The sequence below is a fragment of the Chiloscyllium punctatum genome, chromosome 25, assembly GCF_047496795.1.
Source record: "Chiloscyllium punctatum isolate Juve2018m chromosome 25, sChiPun1.3, whole genome shotgun sequence".
NCBI classification, from domain to species: Eukaryota; Metazoa; Chordata; class Chondrichthyes; order Orectolobiformes; family Hemiscylliidae; genus Chiloscyllium; species Chiloscyllium punctatum.
This window is the reverse complement of record NC_092763.1, coordinates 43,525,108-43,550,143: the sequence shown is the minus strand read 5'-3', so window position 1 is coordinate 43,550,143 and position 25,036 is coordinate 43,525,108. Positions and strand designations below refer to the sequence as shown.

Genomic DNA, 25,036 nt, shown 5'->3' with positions numbered 1-25,036 from the left:
CCAGCTCAGCAAACAGAACCACAGCATTTTTAGTTCTTAAATCAACCATAAAGTTGACCTGTTAAATAAACCTGTGCTTTTGTATACTATTCCTGCAATTCAGAAACAATGATCTTGCATTTATATTTGCGTCAAGATGTCACAAAACTTCTTACAACCAATGAAATATGTTTGAAGTGCAAATCATTGCTCTAATAAAGGTAAATAAAGAAATCAATTTGCATGTTGCAAAGTTCCACAAACAGCTCAGAGATAAATTACGAATTAAAGCACTGAAATATTGTTCATTAAGAGACTAATACAAACAAGACACTGGAAGGACTCAGTTACTATTCTTTCAATAGTGCAATGGGACTTTTTTTTTAACATCCACCTGAGATTCAACTCAAACATATTAATCTGCTGTTAGCAATCATTGATGTGTAAGAGCTGAAAATGTGTTGCTGGAAAAGCGCAGCAGGTCAGGCAGCATCCAAGGAGCAGGAAAATCGAAGTTTCGGGCATGAGCCCTTCTTCAATATACTCAATAACAGCTTCAGTGATTGTGGAAGGCATGCTAAAGAATGACTGACTAACTACCATTGCTCATGACTTGATTTGCTAAGACTCAAGAGCTCACTGAGCAACCCCTGAGACTACAATCTCTCAGAGCTTGGAATTATATAACTAACAATTTGACTGTCACTCTGGATGAGAGCACTTTAGCATTTGGGCTTTGTGTTCTTTGTCAATTAAAATTTTCTTTGAAATTGCATTTTTTAAGACAAATGATTGGAAAGTGTTTTTTATTGAAACAATAAATTTCTTGTCCTTGGTGTTAGAGGCTGCAAGTTTGTAATGGCTGTTAGAGAAATCTTGGTGAATTAGTACGATGCATCTTGTAGATGGTACACACCATTGCCATTGTAAATCAGTAATGAAAGGAGTTTACGTGGATGGTGGTGGATCGTGTGCAATCAAGCAGGCTGCTTTGTCCTGGATGGTGTCAAGCTTCTTGAACGTTATTGGAGCTAGACCCAACCAGCCAAGGAGAGGGCATTTCATCACACTCCTGAGTTGTGTCCTATCTATGGCGGTCAAGCTTTGTGAAATCAGGAGATGGGTTACTCACCACAGAATTTCTGAACTCTAATATTCCCTTATTGCCACAGTATTTATATGGCTGGTCTAATAGAGTTTCTGGTCAATGGTGATCCCCAGGATATTTAGAAAGGGGAATTGAGTGATGGTAAGGCCAATGAATATTCAGTGATGGTAATTCCATTGAAAGTCAAGAGGTATTGGTTAGATTCTTACATGACTTGGATGGCCATTGCTTGGCATTTATGCAACACGAATGTTATTTGCCACATGTCAGCCCAAACATGGATTGTCCAGGTCTTGCTACATATGAACACAAGAGTTCTGGAAGTTGCTACCGTGCACAGACCTCAGAGGCTGAGATAGCTAGAAAGAAAAATTACAGGAAACACTGGCATGGAATAATAAACTGTGCTGAGTATTGCACAACCATTAACAAACTTTCCATGTGGAACAATAGTGGTTTTAAAATATAATAAAAATCTATCACACTATACAACATCTCAACTGTCACTTAAAAACCTAGCTAAATTTCTCATACTCCTAAAGATTATTTTGTAACAACTGTATATAGCTCAGTTCTGAATTGCCATATTTTTTTCAAACATATCAAACCAACCATGACTACTGTCTCTAACAGAAACTGGAAACTATCACCCACCACATGGCTTCCCAACATTTCAGAGGTGCACTAAGTTTAAACTTCAGGTTCTATCTGTACTAACTGAAGTCATCATAAATCTGTAGAGCTTTCAGTGTTGTTTCAGCCTTTTTGTTCAGTGGTAAAGCAGCTGTAATAAGACATACCAAGAATTATGTTTTCATCATTCGGGTCAAGTGTCAACACAGGTGGTTCCAAAATTTTATCCATGGCTTGATCATCCCAGATGATGTTATCTTCCCATCTTCCATACACCAATTCCTCATTATCAATAGGGAAGATGGAATACCAAGTTTTATCATCTTCTTGGGAAGCTAGTGAAGGAAAGCAACGGTACAAGTAAGAAATTTTACCAAACTGACTTTGAGGTCTCATTTCTTACTAACAATAGGTCATAACAACGTTTCTTAATGCTAGTAAAATGCACCAAAAGACATCAGAGAAAGTTTATGAAACAATATTTGACAAAAATTACAAGGTGATTAGGACAGTTTGTCAAATAGTAAGGTTTTAAGGAGCAGCTTAAATGAGGACAGTGAGTTGAACTGTTCATACATTTGCTAGTTTGTGGAATATTAAATTTAAGAGACCTTCCCAGACAGCATTGAATTACTTTATTCTCGAATCAACAAAGGTTTGGATGAAGAGCATAGCCGAAGGATTGAATAAAAGGTAGAGAAGGAAATCATGATGAGTTGGAGCCAGAGAACAGAATTTGTGAAGGAGATTGAAGACAATGGCTTTAATCTTCAATACGAGCATATATCTGCTTATTTGATACTGGAGGTCTACCAGCAGTACAGGCTAAGGATTAATTGGTGCAAAATGGCAACTTATTAAACACCAATAATGCACTTAGCAATCATATTAACAGTGTTAAAGATTTTTTAACAGAATATTCACACAGCACACATCTTTAATACATAAACAATTTTTCTAATTTCAATAAAGGAATATACTTTTGTTTAATTTTACCTACAGATTTGTTTTGCTGTACAAGTTTGCCCAGGGATTTTGTTTTTCTTCACTTTGGTGATGGAAGCATTGCTGACAAGATCAACATTTATTACCCAATCCTACCTACCACAAGAGGCTTGTGAAGAAACAATTTTAAGACCATTACAATCTTTGTGATTGAAGTACTCTGACATTGCTAATTGGTAGGGTTTACAGAATGTTGATCCAGCAACAATCAAGCAACTATTATATACATTCACACAACTGTCCTGGATTTTGTCACATTTCAGCGTTATTGCAACTAGGTCTCATTGAACAAAGTTAAAACATTCCACTCTTGTACTTAATAGGTGTGGAGAAGTTTTGGGAGTCAGAAAGAGGGTGCTTATCACAAAATATCCAGCCAGTGACCTGCTTTATCAGAAATAGCATTTATGTGCCTGGTTCAATTGAACCTAATGATGGTGATGGTATTTAACAATGGTACTGCCACGTGGGAGAGATTTGTGATTTCTGGTCAGCAATTATTGCCAGGCACTTGTGTCAGATGAATATTACGTGCCACTTGCCAGATCACTTTTCAAAAAGGTTATTCCATTCCCTAATTTCCTTTGTAATTACAAATGGAGTTTCGCACTGACTAAATATCAACAAAAGTCCACCTTATGATGAACAGGCATTGATAAAGTTATTTAAGTTATTTAAGATAGTTGAACTAAGCAAAACTATAGTGTGAAATTTCATTAAAAGTAGATTACATTTTATCAGCTAAAAATGTGAAAATCTTCCTTGCACACCTATGCCCAGTCTTTAATTCCTTCATCAACACAAATAAAACATGTGCTATTGATGTGGTGTCGTACCGTGCTGCTCTGGCACATGTTTATCCTTCCCTTTTGCTGGGATTGGAGGACCAGGCATTGTTGTTTTCTGAACTGGTGTGGGAGGCAAAGGATTCGACAACCAAGAGATGCCACGGTTCAGCCCTTTACAGAAAAGAACATGCATAAAATTATTTTGGAAAGAAAACTGTTATCAGAGATGGAGATAGCAACAAGACGATGATTAACAATTAATCTAGAATAGTTGTTAAAAGTCTGCATATAAAATGGACTGAAGCCCAAAAGTAAATATTCACAAGCTTTTGCTGTGTGTTAGTAACTGACTAGTGAAGACCTTTGGGCTTCTGTCTATTTTATATGAAGACTATGACAGCTATGAAAGGCCAACAGAAGCATTTTTTTTGGTCAATCCAACCTATTAAACTGTCTGCCTCCTCATAAAAAGTTCTTATCCAAAAGAAAAATAATAGAGCAAACATTTATACCTTGTTGTGCATTGTAAGCTGTAGCATTTCGAGTCATACTGGATGGCAACCACCCTGCTAAGCTAGCTCGCTGGGATTTTGTAGTCTTATGTTTGACATCTTCTCCATTCCAAATAATGTCCTCCTCCCAGGGCAGCTGAGTGACCATGAGGAAATGCTCATCTAGAAGAGCCTCCATTTCACTACGCAATTCCTTTTCATCAGTTGATTTCTCAATTTCTTCAGAAGGTTCCTAAAGTTATGCACACAGATAGTGACAATTAACAATACCTCAAATAAAGATATTAAACTTGTGCTTTCCTAGAAGCATACTGCTATAACAAAACTTGGCAATAAAGAACAGCCAAGTTCTACACATATAAGGTTATTAACATGTTCAATTAATTACTTTCACACAGCTAAGTGCCACTAACAAAGAAGAGACAGAAGGCCAGTCAACCTACTTTTGTATTAGATGAGCAAAGAACGTTTGCCAGGCAACCTGAATAGCCCTGATCTTCTCTGACTGTAAGCAGGTTTCTTTAATGTTCAGTTGCAGCTGTCCGTTGCAGTGGTCGGTATATTGGGTCCAGGTTGATGTGCTCGTTGATAGAATCTGTGGATGAGTGCCATGCCTCTAGGAATTCCCTGGCTGTTCTCTGTTTGGCTTGTCCTATAATAGTAGTGTTGTCCCAGTCGAATTCATGTTGCTTGTCATCTACGTGTGGGGCTACTAAGGATAGCTGGTCGTGTCGTTTCGTGGCTAGGTGGTGTTCATGGATGCGGATCGTTAGCTGTCTTCCTGTTTGTCCTATGTAGTGAACACCAACTAGCCACGTAACGACACGACCAGCTATCCTTAGTAGCCACACACGCAGATGACAAGCAACATGAATTTGACTGGGACAACACTACTATTATCGGACAAGCCAAACAGAGAACAGCCAGGGAATTCCTAGACGCATGGCACTCATCCACAGATTCAATCAACAAGCACATCAACCTGGACCCAATATACCAACCACTGCAACGGACAGCTGCAACTGACAACCAGAAGCAGCAGATTCAAACCACTACAAGTGGCAGAGGAAAGATCAAAGAAGCGGTTCACAGGAGGCTCCCAAGCACTGAGGATGTCCCCAAGACAGGGGACAAAACGTCTGCAACACAAATTCCCAGCTCGGCAAACAGAAACACAACATTCATACAAATATACAAATTAGCAGAACAAGTACTCAGCTATTTGATTCTGCTCCACCAGACATTAAAAATGTATTTGGATGGGTATTTGAATAGGAAGAGTTTAGCAAGAGTAGTCTTTAGCAAGTAGTCTGGTCAGGGTGAACAAATTGGACCAAAAGGTTTGTTTCCGTGCTTATGACTCTATGATTGTGATATTGTTCATTGCAATGGGAGGTTACGAACTCTTCAGAGTATGATATTGTTATTGCACAGTATACATTTTAAACATTGAATATTACTGAAAAGAGGGGTACATTGTGACAACATTTAATCTTTCATTCAAGAGGACAAATCCAATGGTGCCAAATTTCAAATAATCACAAAACTGATACGACAGGAGAAAAGGTGGCAGACTGATCGCTAAGTTGACTATAAGTCATCAAGGCACTGCCATGATAAAAGCAATGGGGAAATTTAAGCTCTTAGGTAATAGAAAAGATAGTGTCATTTAAGATGTAGGATTCATAATATATATATATATAGCCATTTATTTTGGAGTTGAGTGTTAAAACAAGTGGCAGGGATTTTGGTCTGAATATATGAGAGGTTTACTTTACTTGCCTGTGTTTCTGGAGCCATCATTTATTTTTAGAAGTTTGGGAGGGTGTGTTCCTGGGATGACAATGGAACCACTGGAAGACTTTTATGAGCAGAGCAAACATTGAAAAGTATTAGTTCACTTTCAGTTTATAAATGCTCAGGATTTTCTTTTAATTTCAAGGAAAGAAACCTAGAGCCTAGAAAGCTTTCATTTTCAGTTTGTAGAAGTCAGATAAATGGTAGTTTCTCCTGAAGAATGGAGATAATTTAGAACAGTGAGGAAACAGGTTACCTCAGTGTACAGCTTTTAGTGTGACAAACAAGTGATCATAAACTCAACCTGAATGTAAATTTACCAACGAAATGAAGAAATCAAATGAGCTCCCTTTCCTCAATTTAGATATGAAGTTGGATAAAAGGTGCTTAATTACTATTTACCCAAAGTCAACATTTACCAGTCAATGTGTACATTGGGATTTCTAAAGTTCCACATGTGAGATCCATCTTTTGGCAACATGGTGAATTGGACCTTATTCACCTGGCCACCCTGTCAGCTTTATGTAAAACAGGGCATATCAAATCTATTTTGTGTAATACTGGATACCGTGATCAAATTATCTCATTATATCTTACAAAAACTCATGAAAGGGCATATGTACATCCGCCGTTAGAAACCATTCTGCTTTGGAAACAATTTATTAAATAATTTGTATGGTGCAAGGTAACAGCATAAAAATGGAATTCTGCCCAAGATCATATCAGGTATGATCGAAATGAATGGCAAATTCAGCTCACGGGCCTTACAACTGTTTTTGGCTCAAATTGCTTATGTTCTTATATAGAATCTTTCTGAAAATAAGAAGTCACCATGGAACTGACTGGGGATACAAAAAAGGCTGTCAGCACATTTCCCAAGAAGACTGACAGATGGGAACACCATTATTTGAATTATCACTGAACTATCAGTCTCAGAGAGTTCTTCAAAATAGCTTTAACAAAAAAATACTTCAGCAAGATGCCTCAAGAAGATGTCAATGAGTGGCCATGGAGCACCCTGGGGAGTAAGGGTGAAGAACAAATAGTCATGGTCTACATTGGTACCAAAAACACAGAAAAAAAGAATGAAGTCTAACAGTCAGAATCTGGGGATCTCAGTAGAAAATTAACCAACAAGACCTTAAAGCTCATAATCTTAAGATTACTCCCAGTGTCCCGCTCAAATCAGTATAGAAATGGATGAATAAGATAGATTCATGTATGGCTGGAAAAATGATGCAGGAGGAAGGGCGTTAGATTCAGGGGTACTAGGACTAGTTCTAAGGAGACAGAGCCTATACAACTAGACAATTTGGACTTCAAAACAACCAGGACTGAGCTCCTTGCAGGCAGTTTTGCTCATGCTATTGGTAAAACTTTAAGCTTCCTCAACAAAAGGGTAGGAACCATGTGATAACAACAGAAATGAACACCAAAGTGCATAGTACACTAAGAGAAACAGATAACACTGGAATATCAAAACATTAACAACTACAGTCAGAGAAAAGCAAGGAACAAAGTCTAAATCCAGGTATGAATGTGAATGCATAATGTGGTAAATAAGACTGGGAAAGTTGCAAATCTAGAAATATGATGTTGTGATTATAACAGAGATCTAGCTCAAGAACTTCAGGAAAGATAAAAGAAATAAAAGGAGAGGGTTGACAGTATTGATTAAGGACACCAACACTGTGCAAGTAAAGAGGATATTCTCCAGCATTTTTTTTTAAAGTATTCACTTGTGGGATTTGGGCATCACTTGGTGATCAGCATAAATTGCCTGTTCCAATTTCCTTTGAGAAGGTAGTATGATCTGCCTTATTGAACCACTGCAGTCCCTGTGCTGTAGGTAGATCCACAGTACTCTGAAGGAGGAAATTCCAGGATTCTAATCCAGCAACAGCAATATAATTCCAAGTCAAGATGGTGACTAGCTAGGAGGAGAACTTGGAGGTGGTGGTTATAGAGTCATAGAGATGTACAGCATGGAAGCAGACCCTTCAGTCAATGCCAACCAACTATCCTAAGTTAATCTAGTCTCATTTGCTCATACTTGGCCCATATCCCTCTGAATCCTTCCTATTCATATACCCATTAGATGCCTTTTAAATGTTGCAATTGTACCAGTTTCCACGACTTCCTCTGACAGCTCATTCTGTGTACGCACCATCCTCTGTGTGAAAAGGTTGTCCCTAAGGTCCATTTTAAATCTTTCCCCTCTCACCCAAAATCTATGCCCTCTAGTTCTGGACTCCCCCATGTCAGGGAGACAATCTTGTCTATTTACTCTATCCATGCCCCTCATGGTTTTATAAACCTCTGTTCCTATGTTTATGGTTTTAGGTGGTTGTGTCCATGGGTTTGGAAGGCGCTGTCTGAGGATTCTTCGTTCATTTCTGAAGTGCATTTTCTAGACAGTAAACACTGCTGCTACTAAGCATCAGTGGAGGGAGTGGATGCTTATAGATGTGGTGCCAAACAAGGTTGTTTTGTTGTGGGTGGTGTCAAGGTCTTCAGTATGTTGGAGCTGCACTCAACTAGGCAAGTTGTGAGTATTACATTACACTCCTAATTTGTACATTGTAGATGTTGGACAGGCTTTGAGGAATCAGGAGGCAAGTTACTCACTGTGGTATTCCTAGCTTCTGTCCTGTTCTTGTAGCCAACGTATTTTTGTACCTGTCTAGTTGAGCATTTGGTCAATGGTAACCCCAAGGATGCTGGCAGCGGGGCTTTCAATAATAGTAAAAGTCAAGAGACAGTGGTTAAATTGTCACTTAATGGAGATAGTCATTCACACAATGGTGGCTGGTTTAGGTGGCCTTCAACAAAACATGTCTTTTTTCAGCAATACTCAATTTCCATACTCCCAAACAAACATTTTCAGACAAATTTCAGGACTAAATTGTCAGTCATTGACAATATAATGGAAAATCTAGCCCACTGTTTGAAATAATTACACAGAAAACCCACACCTACTTGAAAGGAAAGGGAAAACAAGGGCAATCAATACATTTTAACGAGTCCACAGAAATTTTCCAAATAATTTAACTTTACTCACCTGGACCTCCACCATGCAAGTAACTTCTTCCTCTAGCATCTGCTCTTCCTCCCTTGTTGCTTTCAGTTTGAAACCATAATCAAATCCCTCGCCATCCTCTGGCACTCCCAGCATATCATACCAAAGTTGTGCAGGTCCGTAGCGCCATTCTGCAACTTTTGGTCTCATGTCCGTTATATTATCAGCATCACCCGTGGATTGAGAGAACTTGGACTCCACAGGAGCCATCATTGTAATCTGATGGTAGTAAGGACAGTTAATGGCAAAATATTTTGCTATAAATAACACATTTTTACTTAAGTATTCATTCATTCAGATGTGTACTGCCCTCAGGCAGGTCCTTGGCTTATTGTCAGGTCATACGCCACCTTGATCCAGTTTCCTGCATATTTCATCAGTAGTTGTTTGACTTGGACATCTGCCCTCAGGACTTAGGTGAGGAGGCAGGTATCTATGTCCATTTCATCTGGTAACACTCAAATTAGGTGAGAAAATTCAAATAATCAGTACAAGATTCTGAAACGTGCAACTCATTGTATTCCATCTCTATTCTTTTAAATCCTCAAGTCTACAGTTGCACCAGGTTTCTGACTGAAGTATCCTTATCTTTTCCAATAAGACTGTAAGATATAGGAGGAGAATTAAACTCCTCGAGTCAGCTCTGCCATTCGATCATGGCTAACATGATTTTCATCCCCATTCTCCTTCTTTCTCCCCATAACCTTTGATCTCCTTACAAATGAAGAACCTTTCTATACCTGTCTTAAAAATACTCAGTGGTTTGGCCTCCACAGCCCTCTGCAGCATTAAATTCCAGAGTCAACACCCTCTAACTGAAGAAATTCCTTTTCATTTCAGTTCCTTTATTCTGATGCTGTGTCCTCCGGTACTAGTCTCCAAAAGTGGAAATGACACCTATCACCACCTCTACTCCATTCAGGCCTCTCAGTATTCTTTAAGTTTCAATTAGATTTTCTATCTCCCCTCCACCTCCCCCCTACACCCCTATCCTTCTAAACACCAAGTACAGAATCCTCAACAGCTCCTCATGTGATAAAAGCCCTTCATCCTCAGGATTATTCTTGTAAACATCTTCTAGACCCCTTCCAACACTAGCACCTCTTTCCTTTGATATAGAACCCAAACCTGCTCACAATATTCCAAATGCAGTCTGAAGAGAGTCTTGTACAGGACTCAACAGTATTTTTCTATTCTCATATTCTAGTCCTCAAACGAATGCCAACATTGCATTTGCTTTCCTGATTGCCAACTGAACCTCTCTGTTAACCATAAGAGAATCCTGAACTGGGACGCCCAAGAGCCTTTGCACCTCAGATTTCCAAAGGCTTTCCCCATTTAGAAAATAGCCCACACTTCTATTCTTCCTAGTAAAATATATAACTTCAAATTTAGGGTGGCATGGTGACTCAGTGGTTAGCACTGCTGCCTCACAGTCCCAGTGACCTGGGTTCAATTCTCACCTCAGGCAAATGTCTGTGTGGAGTTTGCACTTTCTCCCCGTGGCCGTGTGGGTTTCCTTCGGGTGCTCCCGTTTCCTCCCACAGTCTAAAGATGTGCAGGTCAGGTGAATTGGCCATGCTAAATTGCCCATAGTGCTAGGTGCATGGGTCAGGGGTAAATATAGGTTAGGGGAATGAGTGTGGGTGGGTTACTCTTCAGCGGGCTGGTGTTGACTTGTTGGGCCAAATGGCCTGTTTCCACACTGTAGGAATTCTAATCAAAAATTCTAATCAAACTTTCCAAATTGTATTCCATCTGCTACTTCTTTGTCCACCTTCTTAACATGTCCAAATCCTTCTGCAGCCTTCCCACTTCCTCAACATTATCTCCCCTTACACCTATCTTTGTGTCATCTGTAAACTTAGCAACAATGTCCTCAGTTCCATCACCCAAATTGTTCATGCATAACAGGAATAGGTGTGGTCCCAACACTGACGCTGCAGAATTCCACTAGCCACCAGCTGCCATCCTGAAATAGACCCCTTTAAATCTACTCTCTACCTCTGTCAGTCAGCCAATTCTTTATACATACAAATACATTGCCCCAAATACTATCAGCTCTTATTTTAGTTGGCAGTCTCCTGCACAGCACCTTGTTAAAGGCCCTCTGGATCACATCCACTGACTCACTACTGTCTAACTTGCTTGCTACCTCCTCAAAGAATGCTGACAAATTGCTGTGCTGACTCCACCCTATTTTACCATGCACTTCCAACTACTCCACAATCTCACCCTAAATAATAAACTCTAACATTTCCTTCCTCAGTCTTGTGAATTTAATCTCTATTGCTCCTTTCAGCCTGGATTATAAATTTGGATTTTCCAAACTCAGTACTTTTAATGGTCTTAAGGCTAACCTACTCACCATTTGGAGGTCACAGAAAATTCTGGTAGATCTATCTTGCACCAAGCCCGACTGAAAAGTCGCCCCGATCAAAGATCACCCCATCTAAAAATCATCCCATTCTAGCTACTATAATCTGATCTGGCTCCCTGGTGCCTCTTTTGTAATGCACTTTATACTTGCATCATCTGGAGTATGTATTTAAGTATTTCAAGCTAGTTAGAAACTGCTAGAACAATGCAATGCCATTAGTGGAACTGAAAACAAAAACTTGCACTGTGCTTTATGATTCATAACATGGTGCCTTTTCCTTTATGCAGGAAAGACATTGCACAAACATACAAGGACCCATAAATTTGTGTTCCTTAGATTCTTGAGTCACTGGATAATACAATTCCATATTTTTTTCGTTTCTGTTTTAAATGGATTCTGGGACATTCAAGTGATCTTTGTCTCTCTCACAGAACAGTGAGAAAAAAAGAAAAAGAAAAAAGTCACTGTCTGCACAGGTATTACAGGTTAAGTATTTTGTTTCCATTTTAATCAGTATGTCAGTTTAAGTATACTAGGCTTGACAGTATGAAGAAGTGAATTCAGACCCTACTGCGGAGAAAATAGTCTGAGCTGATACATCAGTACAGTGCTGAGACAGTTCTGCGTTAATCAAAATGGTACGTGCCCATTCAGATGCTTGCATCTGCTACCATGATATTGGTCAAAGAGGAGAAGGTGAGCTCTCTTTAGTAACCTGGCTAACATTGGCATCTCAACCAAAAATACTGAAATGCGTCTTATTGTACATTATCTTCCTGTTTTCTGGTATGCCAGTCACATTTTCCTAAATTACAACACATGTTCAAAAAAGTATAAATTTATAAATTTTACTTTTTCCATTTGTTGTTTAGATTCCAATTATGGGAATTATCAGGTCTACAATGCTGTGATAGCCACTTAAATCTGAGGCATATCATAGGGAGAGATAGGCTGCATAATATGGATCCCCTCTGCTTTCAATAGACAATAGACAATAGATGCAGGAGTAGGCCATTCTGCCCTTCGAGCCTGCACTGCCATTCAATATGATCATGGCTGATCATTCCTAATCAGTATCCTGTTCCAGCCTTATCTCCATACCCCTTGACTCCACTATCTTTAAGAGCTCTATCCAATTCTTTCTTAAAAGAATTCAGAGACTGGGCCTCCACTGCCCTCTGGGGCAGAGCATTCCACACAGCCACCACTCTCTGGGTGAAGTAGTTTCTCCTCATCTCTGTCCTAAATGGTCTACCCCGTATTTTTAAGTTGTGTCCTCTGGTTCGGCACTCCCCCATCAACGGAAATATGTTCCCTCCTGCCAGAGTGTCCAGTCCTTTCATAATCCTATACGTTTCAATCAGATCCCCTCTCAGTCTTCTAAACTCAAGGGTATACAAGCCCAGTCGCTTCAGTCTTTCAGTGTAAGGCAATCCTGCCATTCCAGGAATTGACCTCGTGAACCTACGCTGCACACCCTCAATAGCCAGAATGTCTTTCCTCAAATTTGGAGACCAGAACTGTACACAGTACTCCAGGTGTGGTCTCACCAGGGCCCTGTACAGCTGCAGAAGCACCTCTTTGCTTCTATACTCGATCCCTCTTGTTATGAAGGCCAGCATGCTATTAGCCTTCTTCACGACCTGCTGTACCTGCATGCTTGCCTTCATTGACTGGTGGACAAGAACACCCAGATCTCTCTGAACAGCCCCTTTACCTAATTTGATACCATTGAGGTAGTAATCTGCCTTCCTGTTCTTGCCACCAAAGTGGATAACCAGACATTTATCCACATTAAACTGCATCTGCCATGCATCTGCCCACTCACCTAACTTGTCCAGGTCACCCTGTAATCCCCTAACATCCTCATCACATTTCACCCTACCACCTAGCTTTGTGTCATCAGCAAATTTGCTAATGTTATTGCTGATACCATCTTCTATATCATTTACATATATTGTAAAAAGCTGCGGTCCCAGCACGGATCCCTGCGGTACCCCACTGTACCCCATAGTGTTGTGTGGGATGCTCTGCAAATAAACATCAATTTAGTTCAGGTTTGTACTCAGGAAGTTGATTATATAATATTACAAACAGTCCCTGGGTTGCAAATAGGTTAAATTCTTCAGTCCATTCATAAGTCAATTTGTATGCAAGTTGGAGCACAACGCAGGTCAACATGAAATAGCAGTTCATAAGTACAGGAAACATTTATATGTCAGATCTTTAAAATTACAAACAAATTCATAAGGGCAAGTGTTCGCAAATCAGGGACACTTGTATATGGTGTAACTGAACAACATAATAATATTTTTGAAACCTCTGTCCTTCACTCATTTCTCTCCTCCTATACGTGACCCAAGACATACCTCATCATCAGAGAGACATTGTTCAGGTGGTGGTGGCGCAGCATAATGATAGTCCCAGCCAGATTTTTGTTCTTTTGTTTCATCTCCCTCCCCTTCTTGTACAGAAGCCTCAGGTTGAGGTTCCCGATGTTTCTTTTTTCTTTTTCTTCTTGCACTTCGCCAAACCGATGGAATGTTCTTTCCAGGTCCAAAGAGACGCAAAAAACGTAACACCTAAAAGATAAGGGAATTAAATTAATTAATTATCTGTTGCATCCTTACCAAACCATCACAACCAGATCTCCAAAGAACTGGAGATCAGATAATACCCTCCAAATGTATGGCAACATGTCAAAGAAACTGCAAATATTAAAGCAACACAATCTATACCATACCATAATGAATAGTATGCACCAATAACAAACTAAGGGTTTCCAGGAAATTATTAGCTAAAATATTTGACCTACATCATCAACAATAGGCCTTACTTGTGACTTGAAGTGAAAAAAGTAGAAAACAAAGAGCAGCTGAAAGGCCCTGGTCACAGTGGTCTGTAAGCTATGGCTTAAAACACAGCATTTTGCTTATTAATAACAGCATACTTAAAATACAAATCAGATTTTTAAAGTGCCATTTTTCTACTGAATAGATTATAGCTGCTGCGTCAATGGATTAAAACTCTAAAATATCGAAAGACGTTTTCTTGACTTTTAATTCCATAATGTATTGTTTTTAAAAAGAACTGCTACAGACACCTGCGAATATAAATTCAATGCCTGCCAAAGCCCTATGTGAAACCAAACTTCAATCAACCGTCAAGAACAATAATCTCAAAAAGCTGTTCAACTGCCAACATCAACACTAATGGTGCAACCTAATAGTGCCCAAATCATCTTATCTGCTTTTCATAAATAATTTAGCAATTGATCAGCTAATATTTTAATTTAGTTTTCTTTTCTTTTGGGACCCATCTCTTATTTCTAATGTGCTTTTTCTGTGTTACTAATTCTTCTCGTACTAAATAATTGAGTATCTTATGTTTTGTTAATTCAAAACAACCTGATTGAATTGGCTCCTTTTAAAACATTAATTAACTTGAGTCTGGGAGAACAGTATCCACAAGAAGGAATCCTTTTCAAACTAACATTGCTGTAACCAACTGAGGGGATGGATGAGTACATAAGGAAAGCCTGTTCATCACTCCTCACCCAGTAGTTGAGCATTTTGGGTATCCTGCCTGGGAACCTCACCCAGAACATGATGGTGACATAGCAAAAGCAGATCTCTCGTGGCATTAAGCAATATGTTGTTTGATAAGTAACAAAAATTAGTCAGGAACATTGATGGAGATTAAATGAAACCCCATGTTAGTCATATTGTTAGGTTCACATTGTGGTTATGTTCATTATTTTTAGAAATTGTATATCTGCGACTGTAACAGCCATGTCTCTCTGTTATCTTTATTTTTCAACCATGGATCAAGATTAGAACAATACTAAATTGAATCAATGGGAGTTGTCAGAAAGCTGCAGTTTAAAAATCGTGTTTATTGGAGCTATCCACAGCTTGAAAGCAAATGAAGCTAACAGAAACTGTGTCTTCGCAGGTTCAAAGAACAAAGAACAATACAGCATATGTACAGGCCCTTCGGCCCTCCAAGCCTGCACTGACACATTTTGCCCTTCCATATTAAAACTGCCTCCACATCCCTCTATTCCCTTCCTATTCATGTATTTTCCCAGATGCTTCTTGAATGCTGCTATTGGGTCTGCTTCCACCACCTCCTCTGGCAGCGCATTCCAGGCACTTGCCACCCTGTGTGTGCAAAATTTGCCTCACGTTTCTCTTTTAAACTCCCCCGCACTTGAACCTACGTCCTCAGGTAATTGACCCCTCCACCCTGGGAAAAGGCCTCATCCTTTCCACTCTATCCATGCCATTCATAATCTTATAAACTTCTATCAGGTCGCTCTTCAACCTCCTGTGTTCCAGTGAAACAAACTCAGACTAGCCATCTTTTTTACATATCTAAAATCCCCATACTAAGCAATATCCTTATAAACTTTACCTGTACCCTCCTCTCCAAAGCATCCACATCCTTCTGGTAGTGTGGTGACCAGAAAGATATGCAATATTTAAAGTGTGGCCTAACTAAAGTTCTATAAAACTGCAGCATCACTTGCCTGTCCTTTTACTCAATGCCTCTTCCAATGAAGGCAAGTACGCCAGAGGCCTCTTTTATTACATTATGTACCTGCACTACCACCTTCAGTGACCTGTGGACATGCACATCCACACTAAAACAGCAGCTAATGAACTAGAAAAAGTTTACATAGACAACAAGCAAACCTCATGTCATTTACAAAATACCGTGCAAGGACTGCAACAAACACTACATTGGACAAACAGGTAGAAAACTAGCCACCAGGATACATGAATACCAACTAGCCACAAATCAACATGACCCTCTCTCACTAGTATCCTTACATATAGATAAGGAAGGACACCACATTGACTGGGACAACACATCCATCCTAGGACAAGCCAAACAAAGACATGCACGAGAATTCCTAGAAGCATGTCATTCCAACCAAAACTCTATCAACAAACACAGAGTTAGACCCCATCTATCACCCCCTCAGAAAAAGTACAGGAAGTGACTTCACCACAGGAAATGACATCACCAACCCAAAAAAACACAAACATATAAATAGAAAGCAGGAATTATCAGCAGTGCTTCACCTGAGACCCACTGAAGATGTTACCAAGTAGGGTGACGAAACATTTGGAAATGAACGTTCCAGCTCAGCGAGTAAACCTACATCCAGGACTTAGGAGAGCTAAACTTGGGCATAAAAAAGCTTTACCTGAAGGATTAAGGAAAATCTTAAGGCATTCTACATATACATGAGAAACAAGAGAATGGCCAGAGTGAGGGTAGGGCCAATCAAGGATAGTGGAGGGAACGTCACCTGGAGTCAGAAGAGATAGAGAAAGTCCTTAATGAATACTTTGCTTCAGTATTCACTACTGAGAAGAACCTTGACATTTCTGAGGTTAGCATGAAACAAAGTGATATGCTAGAACAGGTTGATGTTGAGGAGGATGATGTGTTGAAAATTTTGAAAAACGTAAGGATAGATAAATCCCCTGGGCCAGATGGGATATACACTAGGTTTCTAAAGGAAGCGAGGGAAGAGATTGTTGCGTCTTTGGCAATGATCTTTGCATCCTCACTGTCTACTGGGATAGTACGAAATGACTGGATGTTGGCAAATGTTATTCACTTGTTCAAGAAATGGAATAGGGATAATCCTGGGAATTACAGACCAATCAGTCAGTGGTGGGCAAAGTACTGGAGAGAATTCTGAGTGACCGGATTTATGATTACTTGGAAAACCATAGTTTGATTAGAGATAGTCAGCATGGCTTTGAGAGGGGCAGGTCATGCCTCACAAATCTTACGAATTCTTTGAGGACGTGACAAAGCATGTCGATGAAGGTTGTGGGAGAATTGTTAGATTTGTGGCTGCCATTTTGTCACATATTAAAAACCTGGAATCCATTTTGAATCTCATCTTGATGCCTGCTTGCTAAAAGCCTGTATTTCCCGTACCCAGCTAAGATGGTTGGCCTTGCAGCTGCACTGATACCTGATAAAACAAATTCTTTCCTTGCATATGGCTATTCTTCTCTTTGCATGGACCTAACATATACTAAACCTGCTTATCAGCGACTAACCGACACTGTCCAGACATTATGTGACTGAAGCTAATGACTGCTGAAAATGTGTTGCTGGAAAAGCACAGCAGGTCAGGCAGAATCCAAGGAGCAGGAGAATCGATGTTTTTGGCATGAGCCCTTCTTCAGGAATGAGGAAAGTGTGTCCGGCAGGCTAAGATAAAACGTAGGGAGGAGGGACTTGGGGGAGGGGCGTTGGAAATGCGATAGGTGGAAGGAGGTCAAGTTGAGGGTGATAGGCCAGAGTGGGGGTGGGGGCGGAGAGGTCAGGAAGAAGATTGCAGGTTAGGAAGGTGGTGTTGAGTTCGAAGGTTGGGACTGAGACAAGGCGAGGAGAGGGGAAATGAGGAAACTGGAGAAATCTGAGTTCATCCCTTGTGGTTGAAGGGTTCCTACGCAGAAGATGAGGCGCTCTTCCTCCAGCCGTCGTGTTGCTATGGTCTGGCGATGGAGGAGTCTAAGATCCTGCATGTCCTTGGTGGAGTGGGAGGGGGAGTTGAAGTGTTGAGCCACGGGGTGGTTGGGTTGGTTGGTCCGGGTGTCCCAGAGGTGTTCTCTGAAACGTTCCGCAAGTAGGCAGCCTGTCTCCCCAATATAGAGGAGGCCACATCGGGTGCAGCGTATGCAGTAAATGATGTGTGTGGAGGTGCAGGTGAATTTGTGGCAGATATGGAAGGATCCCTTGGGGCCTTGGAGGGAAGTAAGGGGGGGGAGGTGTGGATGCAAATTTTGCATTTCTTGCGGTTGCAGGGGAAGGTGCCAGGAGTGGAGGTTGGGTTGGTGGGGGGTGTGGACCTGACGAGGGAGTCACGGAGGGAGTGATCTTTTCGGAACGCTGATAGGGGAGGGGAGGGAAATATATCCCTGGTGGTGGGGTCCGTTTGGAGGTGGCAGAAATGACGACGGATGATACGATGTATATGGAGGTTGGTGGGGTGGTAGGTGAGGACCAGTGGGGTTCTGTCCTGGTGACGATTGGAGGGGCGGGGCTCAAGGGCAGAGGAGCGGGAAGTTGAGGAGATGCGGTGGAGGGTATTGTCGACCACGTCTGGGGGGAAATTGCGGTCTTTGAAGAATGAGGCCATCTGGGTTCTACGGTAATGGAACTGGTCCTCCTGGGAACAGATGCGGCGGAAACGAAGGAATTGGGAATATGGGATAGCATTTTTACAGGGGGCAGGGTGGGAGGAGGTGTAGTCTAGGTAGCTGTGGGAGTCGGTCGGTTTATAGTAAATGTCCGTGTTGATTCAGTCACCCGAGATAGAAATGGAAAGGTCTAGGAAGGGGAGGGAGGAGTCTGAGACGGTCCAGGTAAATTTGAGGTCAGGGTGGAAGGTGTTGGTAAAGTGGATGAACTGTTCAACCTCCTCGTGGGAGCACGAGGCAGCGCCGATACAGTCATCGATGTAGCGGAGGAAAAGGTGGGGGGTGGTGCCAGTGTAGCTGCAGAAGATGGACTGTTCCACATATCCTACGAAGAGGCAGGCATAGCTGGGGCCCATGCGGGTGCCCATGGCTACTCCTTTGGTTTGGAGGAAGTGGGAGGATTTGAAAGAGAAGTTGTTCAGGGTGAGGACCAGTTCAGTCAGTCGAAGGAGGGTGTCAGTGGAAGGGTACTGGTTGGTACGGCGGGAATGGAAGTAGTAGAGGGCTTTGAGTCCTTCGTGATGGGGGATGGAGGTGTACAGGGACTGGATGTCCATGGTGAAGATAAGGCATTGGGGACCGGGGAAGCGAAAATCATGGAGGAGGTGGAGGGCGTGGGCGGTGTCCCGAAAGTAGGTGGGGAGTTCTTGGACTAAGGGGGACAGGACTGTGTCGAGGTATGCAGAGATGAGTTCGGTGGGGCAGGAGCAGGCTGAGACAATGGGTTGGCCGGGGCAGTCAGGTTTGTGGATTTTGGGTAGGAGGTAGAAACGGGCGGTGCGAGGTTGTGGGACTATGAAGTTGGAGGCGGTGGATGGGAGATCCCCTGAAGTGATGAGGTTATGGATGGTCTGGGAGATGATGGTTTGGTGGTGGGAGGTGGGGTCATGGTCAAGGGGACAGTAGGAGGAGGTGTCCGCGAGCTGGCGTTTAGCCTCAGCGGTGTAAAGGTCGGTGCGCCAAACTACTACCGTGCCTCCCTTGTCTGCCGGTTTGATAGTGAGGTTGGGGTTGGAACGGAGTGAGTGGAGGGCTGCACGTTCCAAGGGTGAAAGGTTGGAGTAGGTGAGAGCGGTAGAGAGGTTGAGGTGGTTAATGTCACGGCGGCAGTTGGCTATGAAGAGATTGAGGGCAGGTAAGAGGCCAGCACAGGTTGTCCAGGTGGATGGGGTGTGTTTGAGGTGGGAGAAGGGGTCGTCAGAGGGTGGGCGAGAATCCTGGTTGAAAAGTAGGCGCGGAGGCGAAGGCAGCAGAAGAAGGCCAACCAACCCAACCACCCCATGGCTCAACACTTCAACTCCCCCTCCCACTCCACCAAAGACATGCAGGTCCTTGGACTCCTCCATCGCCAGACCATAGCAACACAACGGCTGGAGGAAGAGCGCCTCATCTTCCGCCTAGGAACCCTCCAACCACAAGGGATGAACTCAGATTTCTCCAGTTTCCTCATTTCCCCTCCCCCCACCTTATCTCAGTCCCAACCCTCAAACTCAGCACCACCTTCCTAACCTGCAATCTTCTTCCTGACCTCTCCGCTCCCACCCCCATTCCGGCCTATCACCCTCACCTTGACCTCCTTCCACCTATCGCATTTCCAACGCCCCTCCCCCAAGTCCCTCCTCCCTACGTTTTATCTTAGCCTGCTGGACACATTTTCCTCATTCCTGAAGAAGGGCTCATGCCCGAAATGTCGATTCTCCTGCTCCTTGGATGCTGCCTGACCTGCTGCGCTTTTCCAGCAACACATTTTTAGCTCTGATGTCCAGCATCTGCAGTCCTCACTTTCTCCTTGAAGCTAATGACTGGGCAAGGTGCCGAGCTTGCTCATTATCCTGCAACTAACAGTTTGCTAATTGTTAAACAATTGTAACCTATATAATCACGCAACTCTCTTGTCGGAGTGACTCTGACCATTCGGTCGACTTGTCCCTCCCCGTGAGCTCACAATTAAACCGGTCAATACTTAAGGTTTGTGTGTGGCACTTCACCTCTAAATCTTCAACTTAGTCACCTACTGCATAATATTCTTTCATCCCCAATAATTAGCATAACCAGCAGGACTTCTACGTCACAAGGTGTCATGGAACCTGTTAAATATTTTCTCCTATCCTGTTGAGTGCCTCCCTGAGTTTGCAGATATTGCGACAAGAGGGGAGAGGAAAAGTTGCTACTGCGGGTGGGTGAACTTTGAGCCACGAGCTGGAGTGAGTGGGATTGGGCTGTGGCAATAGAGGCTAGTTTTAGTTTAGTATCTACAAGCCATGAACCAGTCAGACTGTGGTGATAGAGGCGACTAGTTTTAGTTTACTGGTCCTTAGTGATCCCATAGAGATTGAGTTTTATTTTGGTGAACCTTGAGCCATGAACCAGTTGGGCTTTGGTGATAGAGATTAATTGTTAGAATTGCTCCAGAAGTTTCCATGGGCAGCTGTGGCCATTTCCCTCTGAGCCAACAAGCTGAGAAGGGAGCTGGGTTCCCTTGTAGCTATGGGCTGTGAGATGCTGAGGCAAGATTGGGTTGAAGGAGACCGCACTGGACTTTGTAATTAAGTTGGCCAGGTCCGCTTTGAGAGATTGATCAGGATCCCAATATTTGTTGTCTGTCTCAGCTTCTCTGTTGTCTCTGTCTTTTGGCTTGGCTTGCTTCACTTTTTGCTTTGCTTTGTTTGCTCTGTTTGACTGACGTACACAACAATGGGATCGCAACTTTCAAAGATCGCCGGTGATGGGCTGCCCCTGGGAACGAGGCTACCTCATCCTACTGAGAAGGGCGTCACTTCTCAGCAGGATGAGGTAACAGCAGCACCATGGTAAATACGTCAAGTGCAAGAATGAGGTAGGAGAACTGCTCGTATCTCTGGGTTCACCAGTCAACACTGTTTGGAGGGAGATGGGTGACAGTCATTACGTTATTCCTTTTACCATTGATTTGTATGGGTGGTTCCATGGAAATTGGCCTCACACAGGTTCATTTAAATTAAGCAAGATTTTTACTTGGCACCGTACTCCCAAGATTTAGGATCACCACCAACCCTCTGGAAATCCTCCTTCTCCCGCGTCTGTTCCCACTGCACCCCCGCCCTATTCTTCACAATACCCTAAAATCCCAATTGCAACTCCCGAACCTGAATCTTTAATGGATGAGATCAGTGCCTTTGTTGTGACTCGCAACAGAGGACAAGTGACGCTGCAGCCGGCAGTGCTTCTACACTGCTCGGACATCGTCCCCATGAGGGTGGTGCCGCTGCAACATCGCCTCTGCCTGCATCTGATGCTTCACTGCAGCAGGCGCCTGCCTCTACTACCTCTGGGCACCACTACAATATCCATTTAAAACAGCGACAACAGCACGCTGATTCCGAGGGAGGCGGCTTCTCGGATGTTCATAGTCATCTCGCGCCACGGTTGCCCTGAATTATGATAGGTAATACACCGCTTGACAAGCACTGGACCCATGCTGAGATCCACGGTATGCTACAGGATGCCCCATATCCCATTAAGTGTCCTGTTCCTTTCTATAATTGGCCTTTCAAAATTTGCAGCATTTATAATTGCCTTCCACATGATGCGCAAACTTTACTTCAACTGGCTTACGGTTCCTGTTGGGCTACTATTAAGTGCTCCATTGATTTTCCCTCCATACACTGGGCCACTGCTGAAGAGCAGTCTGACTAGCTGGGTAGATGTGTTAAGGATGCCATCATGAATACTGCTAGACAGCAGAGTGACTTTGCTGAGGTCACTTACTGTCTGCAGAAGACAACTGAAACTGTCCCTAATTTTTTTTAATTCGTTTTAGGGACACATGGGAGAATTCAGCTGGCATCCCTATAGAGAACAATGAAAAACTCACAGTCTAGACCCTTATCAATTGCCTCTTGCCACATCACGCTCAGATTTACAAAGCCCAGAACCTTACTTGGCAGATTGCCACTTGGAAAGATACACTCACTACCCTTAATAACATGGACAGACACAGTCTTTTTGACACTAAGCGCAACAGAGAGGCTTATCCGTGTTTAGAAAGTACACTTTCTCAATCACAAAGTTCATTTCGACCAGATAGGAAATTTGGCAAATGCTGGTCTTGTGGTCAGTTTGGCCACTGCCACATGGCTGCTTCACGGGAGCTCACGCTTTAACAGCTGCCATTTGCATCACAACACTGACACCAAGTATACGACCCTTCTCCCCATTCCCCTAATGCTTAGGGCTGCCATGGGGGGGGGGGTTCAGCAGGCTGCTTCAATACACCTCTCCTAACCCCATTTGAAAACCCCATGATGACAGTGGAGATGAGGTTGCGGGGGGGGTGCCATTCCAGTTTTGGTGGATTCCGGGGCTACTCATCTTCTGCACCTCCCTCTGCGGATCTACCTTTCAGTTCCAAATCTGTCCGGACCGTGGGTATCCTCAGTATACCCATGGTTGAGCCCCTCTCTGATGCTATCCCAACTACTGTTGGACCTGTCACCATTCCCGACTCAGCTATCATCTCCCCCTCTTGTCCAGTTGCCTTACTTGGCCATGAGACCCTCTGTAAACTAAATGCTTCCATCTACTGTTTCCCTCAGGGTCTTGTATTAGACATTCCTGAATTTCACTAAGCTATGCTGCATTCTGGAATGATTGACTAACCACCGCCATCATCAGCTGCCCTCTACACTTGGTTAATTAACTCGATTTTTGACTCCATAGTTGCGTGGAACCCATTCATCCCCTTGTGCCTCTTTTCTGCACTGGGTCCTGTCCCCTTCATGATTTCCACTGTATAGCTGCACTTCCAACTCATTATATTCTGCGTTTGCGGATTCGTACTTGAATAAAGAGACTGACATTACCTTTACAGGTCTTTGCTATGTTGGACACCAAGGACTGTCTGCTTGAGCCCCTTATCCATGATGATTTGTCGTTGTTGCATGCACTTTCCAAACGGATTCTGTGTGCGTTTTCCTGCTCTCATCGTTACCACTACCTTTACTGTTCAGGGCCCCTTGGCCATGTCTTCCCACAATTGCCCACGGCTCCTGGAGGGCTTGCTGCCCACACTTTGGGCACGCCACCCTAACCAGGCCGGGTTAGTCCTTTCTGCCCCACCACATACCGTCACCTTGAAGCTGGCGTTCGCCTGCCGTCAGTCCATCAGTACACGTTAACACCCGCTGCTCTGGAAGGGATACAAAGTCAATACTTCCCTCCTATAGCAGGGTATCCTTGTGCTCACATGGAGCCCCTGTAATACTCCCATCTTGTCAGTTCCAAAGCCTGGACAACCAAACAAGTGAAGTTTGGGCAGGATTTACACTCCTGTGGTGCCTGATACCAATGCTATTCTCACTAATGTTCCTGCCTCCACTGCTTGTTTTTCCATGGTTGACCTCTGCTCTGACGTTTTCTCTATTAAATTATCCCCTGAAAGTCAATACCTTTTTGCCTTTACTTTGGGCAGCCGCCAGTCGACATGGACATTGCTTCCTGAACAGTTTATGGAGAGCCCCACTGTCTATGCTTCCACTGTGCAGTGGACACTCGAAACCCTTTAACTGTCTCGCAACAGTGTCCTCGTACAGGACACTGATGACTTACTTGTTGCCTCCATCTTTGCTGATGCCTGCATGCAAGATACTGTTGCCCTGCTTCAGTCCCTGGCACAGGATGACCACAAAGTTTCTGTTGACAAGATGCAGCACTGTCAGCCTAAAGTGCATTACCTGGGCTTCGCGCACTCGCAGGGTACCAGAGCCCTGGCCCTTGACCGTCTCAGTTCCATTACCAGTCTCCCTCTCCCTGCTACACTTAACTAATGACTTTCCTGGGGATGATGAATTACTGTAGGCATTGGATTCCTGACCTTTGTGAGGTCGATGTGCCTCTCAGGGAGGCGTCTTCACCAAAACAACCAACAAACGTACAGTGGACACCTGAAAGAGTTAAAAAAAAACTGAGTTCTATGCCTGCGCTGGGTCTTCCTGATTACTCCTAGCCGTTCCAGCTTTATGTTACTGAGAAGGAGGGATATGCTTCAGGCATTCTGACACAAACGCATGGAGATCTCCAGCGCCCTGTAGCTTTTTACTCTGTACTGTTGTGAGGAGAAAGCCAGCATGTTTGTGAGCCGTGGGGGCTGCCTCTGTAATGGTTGAAAAGTCTACCCCTCTTGTGCTGGATCATACATGCACAGTATTTGTTTCACATTCAGTTTCCGTGCTGCTAAATTCTGCAGCAACTCAACATTTTTCTGCATCCAGTCAGATAGGCTATGAAGTCATCCTAGTTTTCCGTTCTAATCTTACACTGCACCGCGTCCCAGCCTTAAATCCTGCAACCTTATTTCCTGCCAACGACCACTCTCTGACAGCTGACCATGAATGTTTGCATGCTGTTCGTGAGGTCATTACCCCTTGCCCCTATCTTTCCGAGAACCCTTTAGTCAACCCTGATAGATAACACTGATGGGTCCTCCTTTCGACCCTCTGAACATCAGTTACTAGCTGGCTATGCAATAGGTATGCCCTCTGAA

At 43.0% G+C, this 25,036-nt stretch overlaps 1 protein-coding gene across 5 annotated transcripts in view; it reads right to left on the bottom strand.

Annotated features, from left to right (window-relative positions):
- Positions 1-25,036, bottom strand: part of taf1 (TAF1 RNA polymerase II, TATA box binding protein (TBP)-associated factor) — a 172,676-nt gene that overhangs the window by 119,115 nt on the left and 28,525 nt on the right. For all 5 annotated transcript variants that reach the window (XM_072595164.1, XM_072595163.1, XM_072595165.1 and 2 more), the window contains 5 exons: positions 13,651-13,863; positions 8,884-9,120; positions 4,026-4,257; positions 3,562-3,684; positions 1,888-2,055 (listed from right to left, as the gene is read on the bottom strand). In XM_072595164.1, the coding sequence (XP_072451265.1) occupies positions 1,888-2,055; positions 3,562-3,684; positions 4,026-4,257; positions 8,884-9,120; positions 13,651-13,863 (973 nt within the window). The remainder of the gene's footprint in view (positions 1-1,887; positions 2,056-3,561; positions 3,685-4,025; positions 4,258-8,883; positions 9,121-13,650; positions 13,864-25,036) is intronic.